The 21,020-nt window shown below is 39.7% G+C and overlaps 1 protein-coding gene across 1 annotated transcript in view; it reads left to right on the top strand.

The window, feature by feature from the left end:
* The window catches only part of LOC309349281 (chloride channel protein C-like), a 64,061-nt gene extending 47,182 nt beyond the window's left edge, over nucleotides 1-16,879 (top strand). Inside the window, exons 14-16 of the mRNA XM_081875065.1 lie at nucleotides 12,536-12,632; nucleotides 14,085-14,180; nucleotides 16,105-16,879. Coding sequence (XP_081731191.1) covers nucleotides 12,536-12,632; nucleotides 14,085-14,180; nucleotides 16,105-16,335 — 424 coding nt within the window. The 3' untranslated portion in view covers nucleotides 16,336-16,879. The remainder of the gene's footprint in view (nucleotides 1-12,535; nucleotides 12,633-14,084; nucleotides 14,181-16,104) is intronic.
* Nucleotides 16,880-21,020: the final 4,141 nt, after the last annotated feature.

Raw genomic sequence — 21,020 nt, 5'->3', positions numbered from 1 at the left:
ATGGACAAATCTGTCAATTTTTGGTTTCTCTCAGTTTCTTGTTTTTCAGTTCACTTCATCCTGTTTCCATATCAACTGAACAGTGGGAGGTTCAGGACAGAAAAAAGGAGGTATTTCTTCACACAGCACGTAGTTAAATCACAGGATTCACTACTGCAAGCTGTAGTGATGGTATGGGTGCATGAATAAAATTCTCTTACGAAAATTTGTCAGTATCTTAGTGTGAATTTCTTCTAATTAATATGCTTCTGTGCAGTTTTGACAAATATTCACATTTTTGCAAGCAATTTCCTCTAATGCAGCACATTTTTGTGTTACTTTAATTAATGTTTGACTTTTGATGTGATGCAAACTTTCCCCTAATGTATGCATTTTGTACATGTGGTTTGACTGGAGAACTGCATTGCAAAATTTGGAGAAAAACAAATTTCAAAGGGGAGCTGTGTTTCAGTTTGTATGTTGGTTTGACAAGCACAAATTGGGTAGTTTCTCATTAAAATGCCAACGGAATTGAATTTCTCCCCCATCCTTGTGTGATGGCTACCATCTTAGATGACTTTAAAAAGGCTTTAGGCAAATTAATGGAGGGTAAGGCTATCAATGGCTACTTGCCACAATGGTTGTGTACTATCTTCAGCATACTGTGGGAGCACAAGCGCTTGTGCCCTCTGCTTACTAATCACCATGACAACAGTCACTGTGAGAGCAGTGCACTTTTTCTGTTCTGAACAATGCAGTAAATCTGCTGTTGCTTGTTTGTCTTGTCTGCCTTTCAACAAAAGGAAATATTTTCGATTTATTTAGCAGAACACAAAAAGGTGATTAACCAGAAACCATAATGCTGTATCATGTCTGTACAAATGTCCAACACTTTGCCTGTAAAGATAAACTAGTGAAAAACTTGTATTGCCAGTTTAGCAAATAAGTGAAACTTCTGGCAGTTTACCTGCCTTTCTGTGTAATTTCATCACTGAAGCAGCTCCTTCTCCTCCCATCCTCGGAGCTTACTGAAATTTCAGTGGTTGTTGGAAATTGGTAGTCTTCAGGCTAAACCATTTTGCAAAAGAGTGGGCATTGCCAGAAACTGACAGTAAGCCAGCATAAAAGTGGGGAGGGAAACTCTGCCAGTTCACTTGGGTGGCAGATATTTTTTGCTCATTTTTTGATAGTCTGACATTAATAAGCCAGCATAGTTTGTGTCTTGTATTGGTTGCTCATGCATTTTTTTAAAATTGAAGGAGTTCATCCTAAGCATTTCCTCTACTGCTAAAAAATATGACCTTAGGCAATGAATTGTCACTAGCTAGCTGTCTGTGAGTTTATTCATTCATTCATTCATTCATTTATTCATTCATTCATTTATTCATCCATTCATTCCTGCCTTTCCAAACTGGTGGATTCAATTTCTCAGGATTCATTCTGACAACAGAGTTATTTGAAGCTCAGCTATTTTTGCAAACTGAGGCTTGTTTCTGGTGCCCCAGGAAATAAGGCATTGTAATTAGATGACTTCAAAATGTTGCCACACTCCACATTAGAATTATACTAATGTGTGACTGGTTCTCTAGCAGCTATCTCAGAACTCCTATGAATTCTCATACTGCATACTTAGAAGTGAAAGTGTGAAGTGCTGGTAGTACCCACACAGGTAGTAGCAAAACATCTCTGTAAGGAAAAGTCAATGTACCCTCTTAGTTTTCTTGACACTGTTTTCAAAAAGAATAATAAGTTACATTTAATATTAATTTGCATAGTGAGATTGCTCAAACCCATAGCTTGTTGGTTAGGAACATAAGAATGCCACCTTATACTGAATCAGAACTTTGGTCCATCTAGCGCAGTATTGTCTACACTGACTGACAGTTGCTCTCCAGGATTCCAGACAGGGGACATTTCTACCAGGGATTGCATCTGAGATTGGGTTGCCATACGTCTGGAATTTTCTGGACATACCCTGAATACTGTTGCTGGAAGAAGTGTCTGGGCGGAAATTGGGAAAATGTCAGGAAAATCTGGACATATGGCAACCCATGTCAGCAGTGCTGTTTGGGGTGTGATTTTACTTTTTAAAAAGCTCCAAAACATCCCCTCTCTCCCCCCCTCTCTCTTGCTATTTTGCCCAAAAAGCTCAACAACTTTGCCAAAAAAGCTCACTAACTTTTGTTTCACTTTTTGAAATATGGCGGCACTAACTTGAGACCTACCTGCAAAGCAGATGCTTCTGCTACTGAGCTATAATCCTTCCTTAGTTTCACTGTGATAGCAGACTATGGTTTGCTCATAACGGGAACTCATCAATTAAGTCCTGTGTGTGAGAGGAGTGGTGAGGAAGGGGGAGCCCTTGAGCCAGTTACTTGTTAAAATTCCTCAAATCTATAATTTGGAAGATTGTTCGAAAACATCCATAGTCTTGAATTAGTTTCTCTGGTAAGAAATGGCTCTTGTATTAGAAAGCAATGGCAGAGCAGATGTACTCAGTAACAATAATGACACCACTGACGAGACAAACACTTTCATGATGATGCATGGGAACACTAACTCCAAACTGCATTGTTTAGCTAATGCATGCTTTCACTCCAGTAAAGTGCAGTGTCACATAACTGAAAGTAAATCGAAGAGATCATAGTTTAGAAAATATGACAAAGTTGAAAACTTAAAGCTGCATTATGCAGTAATATCCTTTTAGAGATAAATAATTGATCCAAAAGACTACGTCTGTGTTATTATATGTTTATTAGGTATACTTTTTCCTCTGGTTGGCAAACGAAATCAAAAACTTGCTAAGCCAACATTTGCTTGGGGACACGTGTGTTTCATCAGTGTAACCATATGTTTTGAGTACGTGCCGCTTAAGAAAGAGAATACAATGAGATGATACATTGACCTATTTTGACAATTCAACAGGGGAAATTTCAGTGGGTTTTATCCAGTTCTTTGGAGTACATCCATTCAAATCCATGAACCTAAGCTAGTCATGCTCATTAACTACAGTGGGCCTACTCTGTGTAGGACTAGCATTAGATACAACCCAATGTCATAATTGCTTTCAAGGCCTTCCTTCACTATAAGTGTATTGCACAAAAAAAATGTGCATTAGTTTCTCATTTGTTCTAATCAGATTTCATATTCTCCCTCGGCTTCTCCTCTGGACTATTTCAGCTTCTGAGTAGCAAAAGCACAATATGCTCAGTTAAAACATTAATTGCTATTGTCATTTCTGTGTATAATTTAATTACTTGAATGTCACAGGCATCTAGAATACTTTATAGCTATTGTAATACTTTGGAAAGTATGCCGTCCCCTGCAGCACAATTCTAGTGTGGGAGTGCTCTTTTAACTACGGTATGTAGATTTTTGAAGCAAATCACAATCAGGATTTGCCTCCTCTGTTTCTCTGGCATATAGCTCATGCTTTTGTTGAGTGCATGTGTGTGTACACACACATATTTTTCAAACATTTACCTTCCACTATGCTAGAGCATATATCTATTACTGTTTTTAGAGGAGCAAGGAGCACTATTTAATCTATGTTTAAAATAGAATAATTCTTTCTTTTCACAAGAAGGCTGTTCCTATCCTTTACACATACTGACAGGATATTATGCTGTTCTCATTGAAAGGGTTTATCATGCAAAGACTAAGGGCTTACTTTTATTGATCATGTAGAAAGCCACTTAAGTGACAGGAATGCAGATTTACCCAAGTCAGGTGTATAAGCAATAGTCACAGGAACAGTATCTTCTATAGACCAGTTGAGGGTCACTTTCCAGTTCCTCCTCCACCTTCAAAACTAATTTTTCCCATTCATATGCAAATTTAAGTGATTAATGAAAACTCATACGACTGATCAACTAAATATGGTGAAATGGCCTTAGTTCTTGTATGCAAAAGGTTTCCTCCTGAAAATCTGATCAAAGTACAAATAAAAATAAAAATATTCAGATAAAAAACAAATAGATGATCATCCTGCTCAAAAGAAAATGTCCAGTGCAGTTTTCAAATCTTTCTTCTTTGCAGCTTTGAAAGAAAACTCTGAGAAATAAACTTTCTAAGAGGCTACATTTTTCCAAGATTAGCACAATAAAAAAGAGTCGTTCTCTAGGAAGAGTGCTTAATACAGTAAGTGGGGTACTTTTTTAACTGAATATTTTGTTCCATTTGTGATTTATTCAGAGCATATTTAAGTTTATCTTCCCATACTTAGGTGTTTGGTGCCTGAAAAAACGCATGAAGTGTGTGTGTGGTGTGTGTGTAGGTCAGAACATGTAGGATAGTCCTTACCCTTGGAGGCCATGTTCCAGCCATGACTCGCTTCTGCTGCATATTTGGTAGGGAGCCAGTATGGGTACAGATGTATGTAGGGCTATTCCATAAGGGTGGGAATACTGACTGTCCAGGATTTTCATCTCCGTAGAATGTCACTGAACCTGCAGCATCAGGAATGTGGCTGGTGTGTTTGTTGGTATACAGGGAATGGGTCTAACCTGTGTGTTCTTGTTTGGCATCCATGTCTACCAGATATATGAATAGGCTTCTGTCTGTCTTTTAGACCATGGACTTTTAGCACCAAGGACAGCACAACATTTTTAGCTGACGATCATTTTTTGCTTTGTTGTTGTCTGGTTGTTTCCCACCATCTCCTAGCTCCTTCTTTGAGAAACCCAGTCCTCAGAAGTATCACCTCTCCTGATATGTCTAGGATTAAACCAAATGAATGAGAGCCATGGGATAAATTTTGTGAGACTGGAATAAACAACATGAGACACTCTGTATTTCTTAAATAAGAACTATGGATTGTTACAAACTGTCCAGAAAATCAAGGCCAAACACCTAGACTGGTGCAATACCAAAATGTTGAACATTTTATCTTAGTTTGCCTTTGGAACCTTGCTCCCTCCTGAGCCTATAAGATGATGAGGCAAGTACAAACTACTGCCTGAAAGCAGAGTGTATATATGATTTATTGAGGGTGGCATCTGATTATGTCATAGTCAGAGAAGACCCATTAAAATAATGACTAACTTAAACCCATTAATTTCAGTGGGTATACTCTGAGTATCACTAAGTCACATGCTGCCCTTTATCATAGTGCTGTTAAAACTGCAGTAAATAACTGAACACAGTAGCGTTGACATTCTTCCATAAATCGCTGCTGCTAAAAATGTAGTAAGGCACAACAGGGAATTTGAAAAAGAGCAAATGGGAATGGGAAAATGTCTGACGTGATACACGATGTGTAGCTTCCAACCCTATATTGTAATCCGACCTCACTAAACATGAACATATGCAGTCTACAAAGGTGATAATGTTGGGAAGTTATAAGATTATAATTTAAATAGCAGTACAGGGTTACCTCAGGTTACGTACTTAATTCGTTCTGGAGGTCCGTTCTTAACCTGAAACTGTTCTTAACCTGAAGCACCACTTTAGCTAATGGGGCCTCCTGCTGCTGCCGCACTGCCTAAGCACGATTTCTGTTCTCATCCTGAAGCAAAGTTATTAACCCGAGGTACTATTTCTGGGTTAGCAGAGTCTGTAACCTGAAGCATCTGTAACCTGAAGCGTATGTAACCCGAGGTACCACTGTATCTAAATGCAAATAATCTCTTAGTCTATACATGAATAATTTCTATATAGTTATTTTTTCTTTGTGCAGTTTTTTCTAGATCACTCTAAGGCAGCTGTCTGGAGCATAGTGTAAAATGTCTATGCCGAAGAATGCCATCATTTCACATTGTTTAAAAAGTAAAGGGTTTTGAGAGCCAGTGTGGTGTAGTGGTTAAGAGCGGTAGTCTCGTAATCTGGGGAACCGGGTTTGCGTCTCAGCTCCTCCACATGCAGCTGCTGGGTGACCTTGGGCCAGTCGCACTTCTCTGAAGTCTCTCAGCCCCACTCACCTCACAGAGTGTTTGTTGTGGGAGAGGAAGGGAAAGGAGAATGTTAGCCGCTTTGAGACTCCTTAAAGGGAGTGAAAGGCGGGATATCAAATCCAAACTCTTCTTCTTCTTCTTCTTTGCTTTGTTGCACAGATAGCTGTGTAGGTGTACAAAGCTCTTTCAGAGTGAGCTGGAGTGATGTAGTGTGTGAATTATAATTCTGAAAGGCAAATGAAAAACATATGTAGCCAAACTACAGCCTGTGGGTGGCTTTGAGGTAAGTATATGATGTTAACAGCTAGATTCAAATATGGTCATGATGGGAATGTTAATATGTATGGAAAGACTGATCATATATTTGTCCTATAGTGCAAGTATGTGATGGAGTCATCTGCAATTGAAAGTTAGCTAGGTTCATTATAAACATTATTTTTTTTTACAATACCACATCTTGGAAAAAGAGATGCAAGAACCTCTTCAGGGAATTTTGTTCAGTCTCAGAACCAGGCACAGCAATTAAAATCCTCTTAAACATTTAGGTGCATGTTTCCCTTTGTACTTTCTATTTCTGATCACCCAGCAAGAGCAAAAGTGACATGGAAAGGTTGAAAGTGTACTTTGAAAGAGCAAAATAATTTGTGTATTTGACAAAACATACTACCTTTATCATCTAGCAATTTCACTGATACCTCCTGGCTAGGTTTTGCTTTGGATGTATTTAAATGCATTTTTATATTTTATTTCATTTCTTCAGTTATTGGTTCTTTGGATTCCTTCTTCACTTGTTTTACTATCAATTTACACTGGCTTTGTCAGAGTGTATGTTCTCCTTCACCCCAGTTTACACCAGTTGCTTAGTTGTAAAAATATTTCTTTCTGCCTTTTATGGTTTTTGTTGACTACCATTTAACCACATTGTCATAATCTTGGACTTGTTTGCACCCTTTCTAATTTGTACTCCACCAGAGGAAGGATCATTGTTGATGTGTTTTTTGAAAAAATATAAATGAATGCAAGAATTTTCTTTTTAACAGGGTAATTTTGTGTTTTTGTTTTGTGCCCAATGGAATGATTTATTATGTGACTCCACCCTGTGCGCCAAAAAGGAGGAAGGCTGGAGTAGAATGACATCAGATGAATAAAAATAAAGATAACTTTGCTCCCCCCCCCAAAAAATAATAGTTCTACATGTTTCTATTCTTCCTTGGGTGCAGTGCTAAATAATGTAGCTCCAGCAGCAGCTATAGAGTACTGAAGAAAAGGGAGTATCTTTGGTTGAAAATTCCCCCCTTATTAGAAGGTCTGGGGCCCTGAGAGTTGTGGATGGTGATGCTGGGGAGCAGGAAAAACTTAATGCAGCCATTGCATTGTCCGAGAACTCAGTTTGAAGGCTGCCTCATTGTCTTTCTCTACACTGTCAAATGTAAACCTCACTGAACAAGACCAGGCACTTCCAACAGGTAGATCGTGATTTACCGGTAGATCATTGGACATCTGTGGTAGATCACTGGTAGATCACTAAAAAAGGTAAAGGACCCCTGACAGTTAAGTCCAGTCGCAGACAACTCTGGGGTTGTGGCGCTCATCTCGCTTTACAGGCCAAGGGAGCCACCGTTTGTTCGCAGACAGTTTTTCCAGGTCATGTGGCCAGCATGACTAAGCCGCTTCTGGTGAAACCAGAGCAGCACACGGAAATGCGGTTTACCTTCCCACTGGAAGTATCTACTTACATTTTTGGTGTGCTTTCGAACTGCTAGGTTGGCAGGAGTTGGGATGGAGCAATGGGAGCTCACCCCGTCATGGGGATTCGAACCGCTGGCCTTCTGATCGGCAAGCCCAAGAAGCTCAGTGGTTCAGACCACTGTGCCACCCAAAGAAGTTCAACAAGTTTGGCTCCCCTAAAAAAGCTAAACATTTTTTCCTGCACCCCCCAAAAACATGGCTTTCCTCCTCCCTAAAAGAAGCTCAACAACTTTGACCTGAACCCCACAAAAGGGGGTAGTCACTGCCAGTTTTTAACTCTGTGAGTAGATCACAGACTCTTGGGAGTTGGCCACCCCTGAATTAGACTAATCACATCAGTTGGCTTTGCAGCATATTCTGGTTGAATAAGTTGTAGCTGCATGGAGTCAGTTACTGTTCTTGGAAAGATATTTATAATCAAGTTGTATAATTTTGCCACTCACAGGATTGTACTCGGTGCTTTCAGTCTATGGGTGCAATGTCTCTTGTGCTAACAGAGGTCCATTTATAAATGCAACAGAAGAATCCATCACAACTGGTCGACTTGTGAAATAATTGTGCAACAGCCTGTATGTACATACAAATAACACTTTTCTGCTTGTGGAACCTTCTGCACAAGAAGATCTGCCTGACTCCCTTCAATTTAGTTCTTCATTGGATGTACAGTGGTACCTCTGCTTACGAACTCTTCTGGTTACAAGCTCCGCTAACCTGGAAGTAACTGCTCCTGGTTGCAAACTTTGCCCCAGGATGCGAACGGAAATCACGCACTGGAGGCCCCATTAGTGAAAGCGTGCCTCAGGATAAGAATGGTTTCAGCTTAAGAACAGACCTCCGGAACGAATTAAGTTCATAACCAGAGGTACCGCTGTATACCTCATATTCTTAGACACATTTCTGTAAAGTCAAATGTAGACAGTAAAATGCAGGATGAAATGTGATGTCTTGATTATCTTACCCATAATATAATTGCTTGGACTTCTTCTTCTTCTTCTTCTTCTTCTTCTTCTTCTTCTTCTTCTTCTTCTTCTTCTTCTTTTATTATTATTAGAATATACCCCTACAACAATTGCTTAATCTACATTGAGTGCATTTTGTAACTATTTTGTCAGGGATAATAATAATAATAATAATAATATGTCTGCCAGTTCCCTAATGTGTAGAATTTTCTATATCCACAGAGAAAGAAATTTTTGTGCAAGGGTGGGGTACAAGACCTTTCCCGTTCTGATAGCTTTAGTATAGTGCTCAAGAATGAATAGTATCTAAGGTGGGACCTTTGGGTACAAATGGGCAATCTTAAATGTGTGTCTTTATGATGCCTGTTTCATAGCGAATATCATAAATTAAAAATGCTCTAAGGCCTTGCCAGGCTACCTTTGAAAAGAGGTTCTTTCCTAAAGGGGTTTCTTCCTTTCTAAATAAATAAAGAGCAGAGTAACAATTGCCAGTTCACCGTCTGATCTCTAGAACTTCCTGTTAAGCCCAAAATATAGTGCAAGAAACATGCTTGGGCTGCTGTTTTAGAGACTTGATGATGTGATAGGAAGGATATGTGCAACATCAAAGAATGATCTTGTTATACTTCTGAAGCGTGACTTCTGCAAGTCCAAGTGAAATAATGGGTGCTCATTTTTCTCTTGAATGTGGCAAGTTTAATAGCCTTGGATTGTTTTTCATTAGTGGTGTTCCAAAACTTTCCTTCATTGTACTTGCGGCATAGACGTATTGCGTGTCCATGTGCCTTTTTCATTATCCGGATTTTTCTTTCATTTCTCAAAGCCTAGCTCCTATGTGATTCCCTGCTGGTTTATTTCAGGCCAAAGCTGAATAATTTGGAATATGATCAAACTTACCAGCTAGACACGGGTGGCAAACAAATGTTCCTTTTCTTTTGCATTGTGCTAAATGGGACATTTGTTTTACTCCTATAAAACACAGCTAGTATGGGCTTGTTTTAGGAAAATAACAAACTCCAGGTCAGAACTAAAACAGGGTGATTTTCATTTTTGGCAAAACACCATTATTGCTGTTTTCGTTTCTTATAGCTTTTTATGGTGATCAGATATCTAATCTTCAATTGCCTTTCAAGTAGGTGAAATAATTCTCTTTGGAGCAGCAGATGCACAGAAATTGGCACCATATGTATGTAATCCACCTGACAGCACAGCATTTTATAAGCTTCCAGCAGCCATCCTTACTAACATTTCAGGCAGCAAATTCCAGAGAAGGTGTCATTTTCTTGCACCCAGACTCCATCTCTCTGTATCCTGAACAATGAGCGTTGTACAGTGGTCAAAGGGGCCCTGTTTGGAGTTTTTGCTTCAGGTGTGAAAATGTTTGAAGTAGGGCAGCTTTGGTTAGGGCACACATACAATACGTAACTACAATGGTTTGTTACATCACTGCTACTGCTATGTTCTACCTCTGCTAACAGAGGCAATAGACCTTTGAATACCAGTTGCTGAGAATCATAGGTGGGCAGTGTTGCTGTGCTCAGGTCATGTTTGCTGTCCTCTAACAGGCATTGGGTAGCCACCGTGAGAACAGGAGGCTGGACTAAATGGGCCATTGGCCTGATTCAACAAGCTGTTTTTATGTTCTTATGTTATGAAGCAGAGTATGGAGCACAGTTCAATTCAGAGCTATTATTTAAGAATACCAGATAAAGCATGTTCATGCTTGGGGAATTCCTAAACCCTTTATTGCCTGAAGAGGAAAACAAAGTGGCATGGATAGTTTCCAGAAGGGTAACTGAGTGAGTCTGCAGCAGCAAAAACAATGAAGTCTTCATGGCATCTTAAAGACTAACACATTTATTGTGGCATAAGCTTTCCTGGATATGAGTCAGCGAATGCTTATGCTATAACAGATTTGTTAGTTTGCACAGTGCCACAAAGACTTTCTGTTGGAATTGATAGATATATTGAACACACGCCATATTTCCATTAACTGCCTTTGAAACACCCCAACTCCGAAGCTTCCTTTGCATCTAGCCTGAATGGTGTAGCTAGTCCCACACTGACCTCCACTTACATGATATCTTTTACAGTGGCTTTGATTGCATAGCAAACTGTACTCTACTGGCTCTTTATATGAACCTCAACTGGTGTAGGAACAAAGTCAAGTTAGGTAGAAGTATTGACTTGTGTCCGGGATAAGTTAGAGCAGTCAGCCTCATGGGAGCCTTTTAGTGACACCTGATCTGGGTTTAAAGACTGCTCAAATGTGAGGGGAGCAATATTGTAATAGCCAGCCCCACCGATAACTGATACACATTTTTCTGAATGTCAGAAGTGAGCTCATATATGTGTAAGGGGGGGGGGCTCTTTTCAGGCTCTGTTCATGTCAAACAATGATGCATAGGTCAGGGGATGGCAATGTAACACCCATTCATCCAACATGAATATGTTCATTCTACTCGGATCTAATGTCTGTAAATGGCTCATGTATGTCTGTACTGAAAACGTTGTCTAATGTGTGAACATGAAACAGCTGTCACTCTTTTCAGGCTCATAGTTTTAATGAAATTTAACAGTGTCTAGAAAAAGTCAACTCATAACAGAATTGAATGGTAGGTATAAATGAAATTTCAGATGGCCAAATGGGAAGAGGCCAATGGCTAAGATTCCAAATGTAAAACTGTCATTGTAATGAGCTATCTCGCAGGATTTGTATGAGGATAAATATTGTAACGCTCTTTGCACATTTACAACCAGATAATAATTTCGCATTGGCTCCTGCTGTTTACATTAACAAAATGCCTATTACCTATTAAACCTCCACTTGAATGAACTAGAGAGTAACTGAATACAACCTTGCTCAGCTTGTCTTTAGATTGCATGTCAAGTCTTCCGCAAGGTATCATTTGATATATCTGTTAAACCAATTCTGTTTCTCTGTGAGGCAATTTCTTTCAAACAGACCCATAATAACAGCTATTTGAAAATTGAATCAGGTTGCAGATATATATGGTTTTGAGTACAGCTGCTGTTTAAACCATAATATCTTGATTTAATACAAAACATGATGCAAGATGGATGTATAATGATTTATATACCATAGATAAAGGAAAGCTGTGTGAGAGATGCAGATTATATTTTTAAGAGAAGGTTGCTCAAACTTTCTTTTTCTTCCTTCTATCAAGTATAACTATTTCTTTTGCTATATGAACTTATAACAAAACTAATTATAATTGAATGGTCAAATTTAATCAATAGAAAAAGAAGAGCAAATAACAAATCCTAAACCAATGGAAGTTCTGTAGGGTGTCAGTAGGTCATATGAGCAGTAGGTGGTATGACCAGCTGTCATTAAAAAAACCAATAATTCTAACGAAGATATTGCTTTTGTGCGGCAAACTGAATTTATTGTGTTATATACCCTCCAATTTAAAACTATACTGGTGTTCAGTTTGCCATACATACATGCTGTAAGCATAAGAATTTAGCTAGATCAGACTGACATTCCACCTAATCCAGCCTATCACATTCACTGTAGGCCAACCAACTGCATCTGACTTTATGTTTGTCATATGTTCCAAAGAAACTGTAAGTCTCTAGTGCCCCGAAGGAAACTAAACCTAGTGGTAGTGCAACTTTTGAACTTCCTCTCCTTTTAAGGAAATAGAGAACACAAAATAATAGGGATTTGGTTCTTACCTGTGAATTTTGGCCTGGCAGTATGGAAGACTATGGTGTAACACTTCTGTTAGTTGCTAATAGTTGTATGAGCTCATCCCCTGTCTGATATTTATTTGAATGTTCACTGGGAGTACAGAATTGAGCCATCATGAAGGCCAATGCCCAGAGGAACAACATAGATAAAAAATTCTGGATAAAAAAATAATCTTGGTCTCATAGCTATTTTGGAGTGGTCATTAGGTCTGTTGATGAATGTATTTTTCATGAAACTAGGCTTGAGCTCTGTGTGCTATTGGAAAACGAAGCCGTCTTTGAAAAGGAGACTACAGAAGACTCTGAATCTTGTGCACCTCTTCTTTCCTATCAGAAGGTAATAAATGTCCTTTTATTTATCTTACACACACACACGGAACAGGGAACACTTCTGGATCTGAGGACCAGGGTGGGCATTTACTGAGGCTTACCCCCTAGCAAAGGACCCACTGATTTTCTCTGGAGCCCCCCAGATTTTGCTGTTTCTCCTCCTCCCTATTGCTGTCTGTTCACTTGTTCCTTTTAAGTAAGTGAGCAAGGAACAGCACTTTCCAGTCCCCTTATCCTCTCATGCTAAGTGGCTCTATGAATTAGGCCTAATGGAAGAGGGCAAGTGAAAGGGCTGTAGATACAGGAATGTGAAGCACATGGGTCCACTCAATGAGGGATCCCACTCTGGGCATCTTGCCCAAGGGCCTGCTAAAACCTGACACTGGCCCTCCTGGAGATCAGACTGCTAGTTTTGAAAGTAGTGGTTGTTAAATACTACATATGTGTTATACAACTCCGGCCTTCCCTTGCTTCCTGCTTGTAGTAGCCTAGCTTTATTGGTTATTCTATTCCCAGAGTGGAATTTTTTGCTGCAAAAGGCTGGTAAGAATGTGAGTGACTGTTTTTCCTGTGTTCAGATGTAACAATTTCAAAGTAGTGGAACACTATAGTAGTGCTTCAAGCAATATTTCTAGGAAAATCCAGTTCTACAAGGGAGATGATTACATACAAGTTTGTAGGGCTGATTATTATTGATTATTGAAATAGTTTATTCTGTGACTTTGATGATTTTGATAAATTTTAGTTTTGTAATAAACCTGTAATGGAATATATTGTTGTATTTGTATGTGTTGTGAATCCATGTTGAGTTGGGGCATTGCAGAAAAATAGAATATAAATCAATCCGGCATGAGTTGCCTCTCCCAGATCTCAATCTGCTGTTTTTGTTAGCATCTGTCTGTTTCAGGAGACAATGGAGTATGCTTCTTTAAGTCAAACCGCTGCATTAGCAGCCCCAAAGTGACTTCCCTAGGGTGCAAGCCTGGCCAATGTCTATGGAGGTCCTGGGTTGCCTATACAACAAGATGTGGTCCAAAGGAAAGCAGAGCAATACAGTTAGCACCAGTTTGGCTGCAGGAGTTGCTGAAAGGAGGCATACAAGGTGCCATCCTCCATCTTAAGGACTCCACTTCATATTTGTGTAGGGTTTACTCCTTAGTCTTTTCTTCTCCCAAAGATCCACAAGGCAGCAGAGGTTTAAGATCAGAGTTTTCCTTCTCCTAGATGGGCTACCCTCCAGGGTAGGGAAACTCTATCTGCTCTCACCTTGCACTACAGCATGTACAGAAACCATCACCTTGACCTGCTGGATTTAGATGTCACCCCCACCCAGGACCTTTGTCCCATAGGGTAAAGAACTTCAGTGAATTTTTCTGTACTAATAGGTTTCCTTGCTAGAAACTGAATCTGGTTGCATTGCACTGCAGTAAATAATAGTAATGCACCTCGTCTATTGCAGATCAGAGTTGAAAAACTGCCTAATCAGCAACGGATGACCATGTTGTTGGGTCGCTACACTACGGACCCTCAGTATCAGCAACGCTTCATCAATCTGGTAAGAGCGGAGCCAGCTCTGAAAACAAACATTTCCTCCACGAACAATGTGTTTGTTATATTTTCTCTTCTGTTTATGACGGCTCTGTCAGCTACACTGATTTACATAAACACTGCCAATCCCGGGACGCTACACTCTCAACAAAAGTAGCCGAGTACAAACAGCATTCCTGAGTTTTAATTCATATTATATAAACATAACAGATGTTGATACGATGAGCCAACAAGAAAATACAACAAAGGCAACCATTTCAAGGGGGTTTGCGATTAAAACATGTTCCAGATTGGCGAAAAGATCCAGTGTTAATGGAACAAATCATTTAAATGTCAGTGTTTGACTCCTATGGAATTGCAAAGACACAATGTATAGCGAAGCTCTTGAATTTTCCCTGCTCTCAAACAGCACAAGGAAAAACTTATTTTCCTGTCTCTGTATTCCCATATATATTTTCATATTTCACTGCTGTTTTGTTTGGATCTCTCATAAAGTGACTAGAAGAATAGCAGCAGCACTGTGTTGTCTGTGAATGACAATATTTTATTTACAGTAGCTGGAGGACAGTCTAAGAACTGCCTTATGTCTTTCTACAAGCATTGTCTCCTACCTATGGCACACACACAGCAACCTCTTTAAGGTGATTTTGGTTAACCTTGTGGTTGTGATATAAGAGAGGTGGTAGATGGTAGGTATGTTGGATCCAAGTGGTTGGGGGCTCTCTGGCTGAGGGCTTTCCAGTTTGTGTCTTGAGGACCATCCGGAACCAATATGCAGATCACACTGAGCAATGCTGTGTACATTTCCAGTGGAGCAATTCATCAGGGGCAACCATCAACATGAGTTGAAGCTTCTGAGCAGTTGTCAGGGAAACCCCAGCAAGAGTGTTTTGCAGCAATCTAGCCCGGGAACTATAAAAATGTGAGTGATTGTCACCAAGTGAGAATGTTTCTTGACTTGGGGTGTTTGTTTTTAGTTTTAGGAATTGTGTATCTGCATTAAACTTTCTGCTGTGACAATTTAGTAAATGTAGAAACAATGGATTTAACCTCAAGGCCACTTCATACCTGATGTTTCCTTGACCATGAGATCACCTCTCTTCACATCAGCTTCCTGACTGGCATGGTTGTGGCAAAATACACTTGTGCTGTGCGTCTAGCTTTTCCTACACAGAAATAATCTCCATAGCTTTATGTGTGAAACCCTGACTCCGCTTTATGGAACCCATCTCCATGTAAGAAGAACACCCTATGTTAGCAGTTCTCAACCTGTGGGTCCCCAGATGTTGTTGGACTACAACTCCCATCATCCCTGAGCTCTGGTCTTGCTAGTTAGGGGTGATGGGAGTTGTAGTTCAACAACATCTGGGGACCCACAGGTTGAGAAAGGCTGCCCTATGTGCAGTGACTCTTTGCTTTGCTTGTAGCAAAACTGGTGGCTGCAGTGGTTCTTCAGCCAAACTACCTTGTATTCTGAGTGCCAGAGTGGTATTTAAAATTGCCTTCTTAGAAATAGATTAATTTTATTTCCCCTTTTTGTTCTTTCGTTCTTTCTTTCTGCAAGTGTCTGCTGTGGAATGCTGTAGGATGTCATTAAGAGCAATGTAACAAAACCTCACTATAAAACGTATTTGGTTTAACAAACTGCCACATGCCTATCAAAGCCACGTAGAACTCTTGAACGTACCATTGGAGTCTAGCTTTAACTGCCCTTCCCTGTATGTTCTGTGTACATTCCTGTATCAATGTGAAATTCTAGTGAAAAATGAAACCACTATTATACCATGTTTTTTAAAAAAGAAATAATTTGAATGTACAAATGAGATAAAACAACAACGACCACTGCATTGTGCTCTTCTTTCATTTGGGAGTTAAGATATGATAAGGTTACACCTGTTTTCTCTTAATGTGTCCTTTACTTTATCTTGCAGGAGCCCTACATAAACAAATCTGCAGTGTCCGTTCAAGCCCATTTCTCACTGCAACGCACATACATCATATTTCGGTCTCTGGGCCTTCGGCACCTGACAGTTGTTGATTTGCAGAACCAGGTTGTTGGGATAATCACCAGAAAAGATCTGATATCTTTCCAGTTGGAAGAGAAGCTGGGACTCCAGCAGTCATCGAATCAGCTTTACTCTGATGATGAGCTTTTAGACTAGGAAGCAATCTGAACAGGGAATGCTCAGTTTAATTTCATAAAGAACAAGTATGTATGCTCATCTTTAAATCTGGATGTGTGTGTATTACAGTGTATCCTCTGCATAACAAATGGATATGCCTTGCCTAATTCTCCCGGTTACCAAATCAAAAAATAGGGACAAATAGATTATCCAGGCTTTGAGTTCATACAGTTGGGATCTCATTCCCAACTCACACAGTTCTTTCTCATTCCAATCTCAGATAGGATATAATAATAGCATATAAGGTGCAAACAGCAATCATTTTTATTGATTTATGTATTGACTCTTTTATTGCTTTATTTTGTGGAAATTTTTATATTGCAATGTTAACATCTTGTGTAAATCACATAGGGATGATGTGTCTTAAATGGTATAAACACATCATTAATAATTAAGTATTCCTACCTAAAATCATAATAGGTGTGCTATTTCTTCCTTATAAGATGGTACTAAGGGCCAAACTATATGCAACTTTAGTCACATACTATAGTCCTGTTCTTAAGTGCAGGTTTCTTCCCCCCCCTCTCTCCCCCCTGTCTTTACCCGGGGGTGCAAGGGCTGCGGGGCACCCTGGTGCCAAATTCTAGGGAGTGCCAGATGTATTGGGGGGTGCATCAAATGTATACCTACTGTATACCGGTCCCTCTCAAAAGTCCCCGTCCCCCTCCTCCGTCACTCTGTTACTCCATAGCATCAAATATTCCCAACGAGTCAGGAAACAAAAGCAGTTATTTCTGCTGCGTTGTTGGATGTTACAGGTGAGCGATTTTCCTCCCCCCCCCCAAAAGGTCAACAACTTTGAGTTTGACCCTCTAAAAATTTGGGGGTGGCTAAACTAAATTTGGGGGTGCTGGGTGGATCTTTGCACCCCAGCGGCGCATATGCTAAAGACGGCCCTGCTCTCTCTCCACCCCCACCCCCGGTGTGCTCAGGCATGGACTGGCCTGCTGCATTGCAGGGGGTGGACTAGATGACCCTTGTGGTCCCTTCGAATTCAACGATCTGACTCATATATTCAAGGAGTCTATGAATATGATAGCAAGATTCTATGAATGTGTATCATGAACTTTCACAATGGGTAAAAGTACCACGTCTGTAAAGGCACAGTCTGTAGTACATCCAAAACTCTGTTCACTGGTTCTTTCATTTCCCCTTCCTTTTCATGTTTTATACTATGTGATTTGTACCAATAAATGAATAAAGTTGCTGCTCATAGACAGTGGCGTAGCGTGGGGGGTGCAGGGGGGGCCGGCCGCACCGGGCGCAACATCTGGGGTTAGGGCAAATCCACAGGTTAGGGGGCGCAAATCCACAGGTTAGGGGGCGCAAATTACTTGCCTTGCCCCGGGTGCTGACAACCCACGCTACGCCACTGCTCATAGATGAGAAATAAAGAGTGATCACCCTGAGTGGTACATGGACACTAGAAGAATAGGATAGAAATGTGTATATTCATTACTGTAAGTTTATTAAAGGCTTTTCATTAGTATAAATGATAAAAATATTGCATTTTTAAAAAATAAGCAAGGTTGGTGAGTATGGCATTCTATGCTAAAATATTAACATCAGCAGATTGCTGAGATCTTCATAGGATAGTTCTAATGTGGACCGTCCTTCTGCTGGTTGGGTTGCAAGTACATTTCTGTTCATAGAACAGAAACTTTCCTGCTAGTGCTACAACTCTGAAACTCTTTTCACAGATTGGCCCACATTATTATTCTTTTGGACACCAAGTAAAGATTTACTTGCTTTTGAACACATTATTTTGGGTAGAACTGTCTCTTTGCTTACTGCTGTTTTTCTTCATTTTTTTCCTGTTTTCCGTCTAACTGTTTGTCATTTGCCCTCTTAAGCATCTGTTTGACTGTAATGGTTATATAGACATTATTAAAAGAAGTTCAGTTATTTTGGGGTGGACCACTTACTCAAATGGTGGGGCCAATTTTGATTCCAAGTTCTACACAAATACATCTATTTGTTACTTGTTCTATCAAATTTACATAAAACGCACTGTGAAATGTATTATGCAAAATAAAAAAGGTATAGCAAACAGAAAGATAAATTTTAACTTAATTTCTTAAGTTTTATTTTAACTTAATCCTTTACAACACCAGATTTTGGACTTCTCTATTTTTTCCAGCTGGGTTGAGATGGTACCAGCCTTCATGTTGGTGGAATTTTCTCCCTAGGTAAATGGGTTCAGCCTGTAACATTGTTGTGCAACATTTATGACTAGAATCTTTTCCATTTTACTAGTAAATAAAAACCTGAATAAGTTCTGTTTGATCACATCCCAGTGTACAAACACAGAAAATCATTTAAAAGTTTCTCTGCTATGACACTACTGGAATATGTGATTCATCCTATGAATAATTTTATTAGATTTTATGCAAGCAAAGTAATAAGGGAAAAAACTCCTCAGGAAGTAGATGGGCACAGATTATTCAGACAAAAGATAGGAGTATCAAGTGGGGCAGTGATCTCATGCTAGACACAGAATTACTAGTAGGTAAATATTGAGGTTTTTAATTAGTATTGCTTGATGAAGTCTTCCATCATTGTGATCTTTTCCTGAATTTTGTTGCAAAATTCAAGAAATGTCTGAGAAAATAAATTGCTTGTTACACTTTAAAACAACACAACAGCAACAACAAAAACCCTTGAGTTTCAAAATGGGGGTAAGTGGTTTCTTCAGGACCCTGATTCTCAAATTCATATTGGGCAGGGGAGCATTGAAGACATAAATCCTTGGAGAAAAATGGTAGTAATGGGGAAAAGGAGAGTAGCCTATGGAGAAGTGCAGAAGCAGGCCTTGGGCACACACAGTCCAAATATCTAGACTTGGTTCTGTTTTCCATTTATGGGTAGCAGTTTATTTTTCCAGTTTCTCAGAATCATTGATTTATTAACCAGCTTTGCAGCAGATCAGCACTGTGGCTGTCCTTTCATTCATGCTCCTTTCATAAGGTTGCCAACTTATTTTCTTAAATGTTTGCCAGAGACGCCACATGTCACTGAGGATCCTCAGCTGTGCTGTCTCTAATAGGCAGACAGGCTCTAGAGCTAAAAAGCAAATGCCTCAATGCTTATGGCAGTCTGGTCTGCAACCCTTCATAAGCTCCTCCGTGAATTGTACATGTTTGTGTGCGCACATATGCAGAAAGTAATGTATTAGTTAAATGCCTGCAGCTTCTTTTTGTTAGACATTTCCACAATCAGTATTGTTCAATTGAACAAGGAAGGAGACAATCTTCAAATATCAAACAGAACTTTAAAAAAAATCTGATGATTGTCAAGGGGTGAAAGGGTAAGCAGAGCTGAGGTGCTGTGTCTGCTTAACTTTCCATATTGATAGGCCACAGCTTGGGTGTCTTAGAAGTTCCACGGGACTATGCTTTTCGGGACTCAACTCCAGGTTCCCTGACCATGTGTTTCCTGACCTATTGGACTACTGGACTACCTGAGTCAAGGGGTGAAAGGGTAAGCAGAGCTGAGGTGCTGTGTCTGCTTAACTTTCCATATTGATAGGCCACAGCTTGGGTGTCTTAGAAGTTCCACGGGACTGTGCTTTTCGGGACTCAACTCCAGGTTCCCTGACCATGTGTTTCCTGACCTATTGGACTACTGGACTACCTGATAGCATGTGCCCTTGGGACTTTATACACCAGCAGGACCAATTGCCAGGGGTTCAAGACACATTGATCAGCAGGTAAGGTCATTATGTTGGAGAGGATGTGGGAGTAAAGGGTCTTTCTACTATTTGTTATGGTTATGGCAAAAAGGCAACTAATTTTTTTGGTGGAAGCATTATTGGAAATGTCAGAACTCACAAGTTAAATTATTGCATGTAGACCTAATGCTAGCCTTGCTACTCACCTATGACAGAAAATAAAAACCTATGACATGCAGAACTGCTTACCTTTAGACTAAAGACCAGAAGACTGGAAATGGCGAGGCAATGGAAAATGATGTATAAACTTTCTGTGGTCAGGTGGTACCAGCAACTATGTTGCAAGAAGGCTACCAAAGAACAAGAGACAGACAATTAATTTGAAACCTAACACTTTATTAAACTATTTGGGGGTGGGATTTGGTCACGTATTGGGAAATTCAGGTTGCACAATTATAGGTGATTGGGAAGTCTTGTGCAACGTATATGCTTCCTCCCAAAATTGGACTTCTGCAGTAATGAAAGTGATGGGGAAATGCACAGAAAAAGTGTGGGATTACACTTGCTTTTATGCGATGTCATCTAACCTCCTTGCAAACAAGTTAGAATCAATGGCCTACATAAAAATAATAAATAGACAACATTGTCTAATTTCTCTGTGAAGAACTCAGGATAAATGCTCAATAAATGTGCCACTTGGAAGCACCCCAAGTTAGCACAGAAACTGCCAACCATGGAACATTTCGAAAATATTTTCTCAGTTTATAGCTGAGATAAATGGGATTGACAGTTACCTGATGGAAAAATTGTAGTAGGTTGCTGTTTGTCAATAACATTGCTGGATTATATTATTAATAAACAGGGATTCTGGTATGCAGCATTCAATTCCAAACCAGGAATGCCCCTCAAAGAAGGAAGCAGAATGTCCTGCTTGCTTCCACCTTGTTTCTTCCAAACTCAGAGTGTGCATTTTAAAGGAATCTATTTTGTCCCT

This window comes from Podarcis erhardii (genome assembly GCF_964252035.2).
Source record: "Podarcis erhardii genome assembly, chromosome: 8".
NCBI lineage: Eukaryota > Metazoa > Chordata > Lepidosauria > Squamata > Lacertidae > Podarcis > Podarcis erhardii.
The sequence above is the reverse complement of the archived record's forward strand: the minus strand, read 5'-3'. Positions and strand labels throughout refer to the sequence as shown.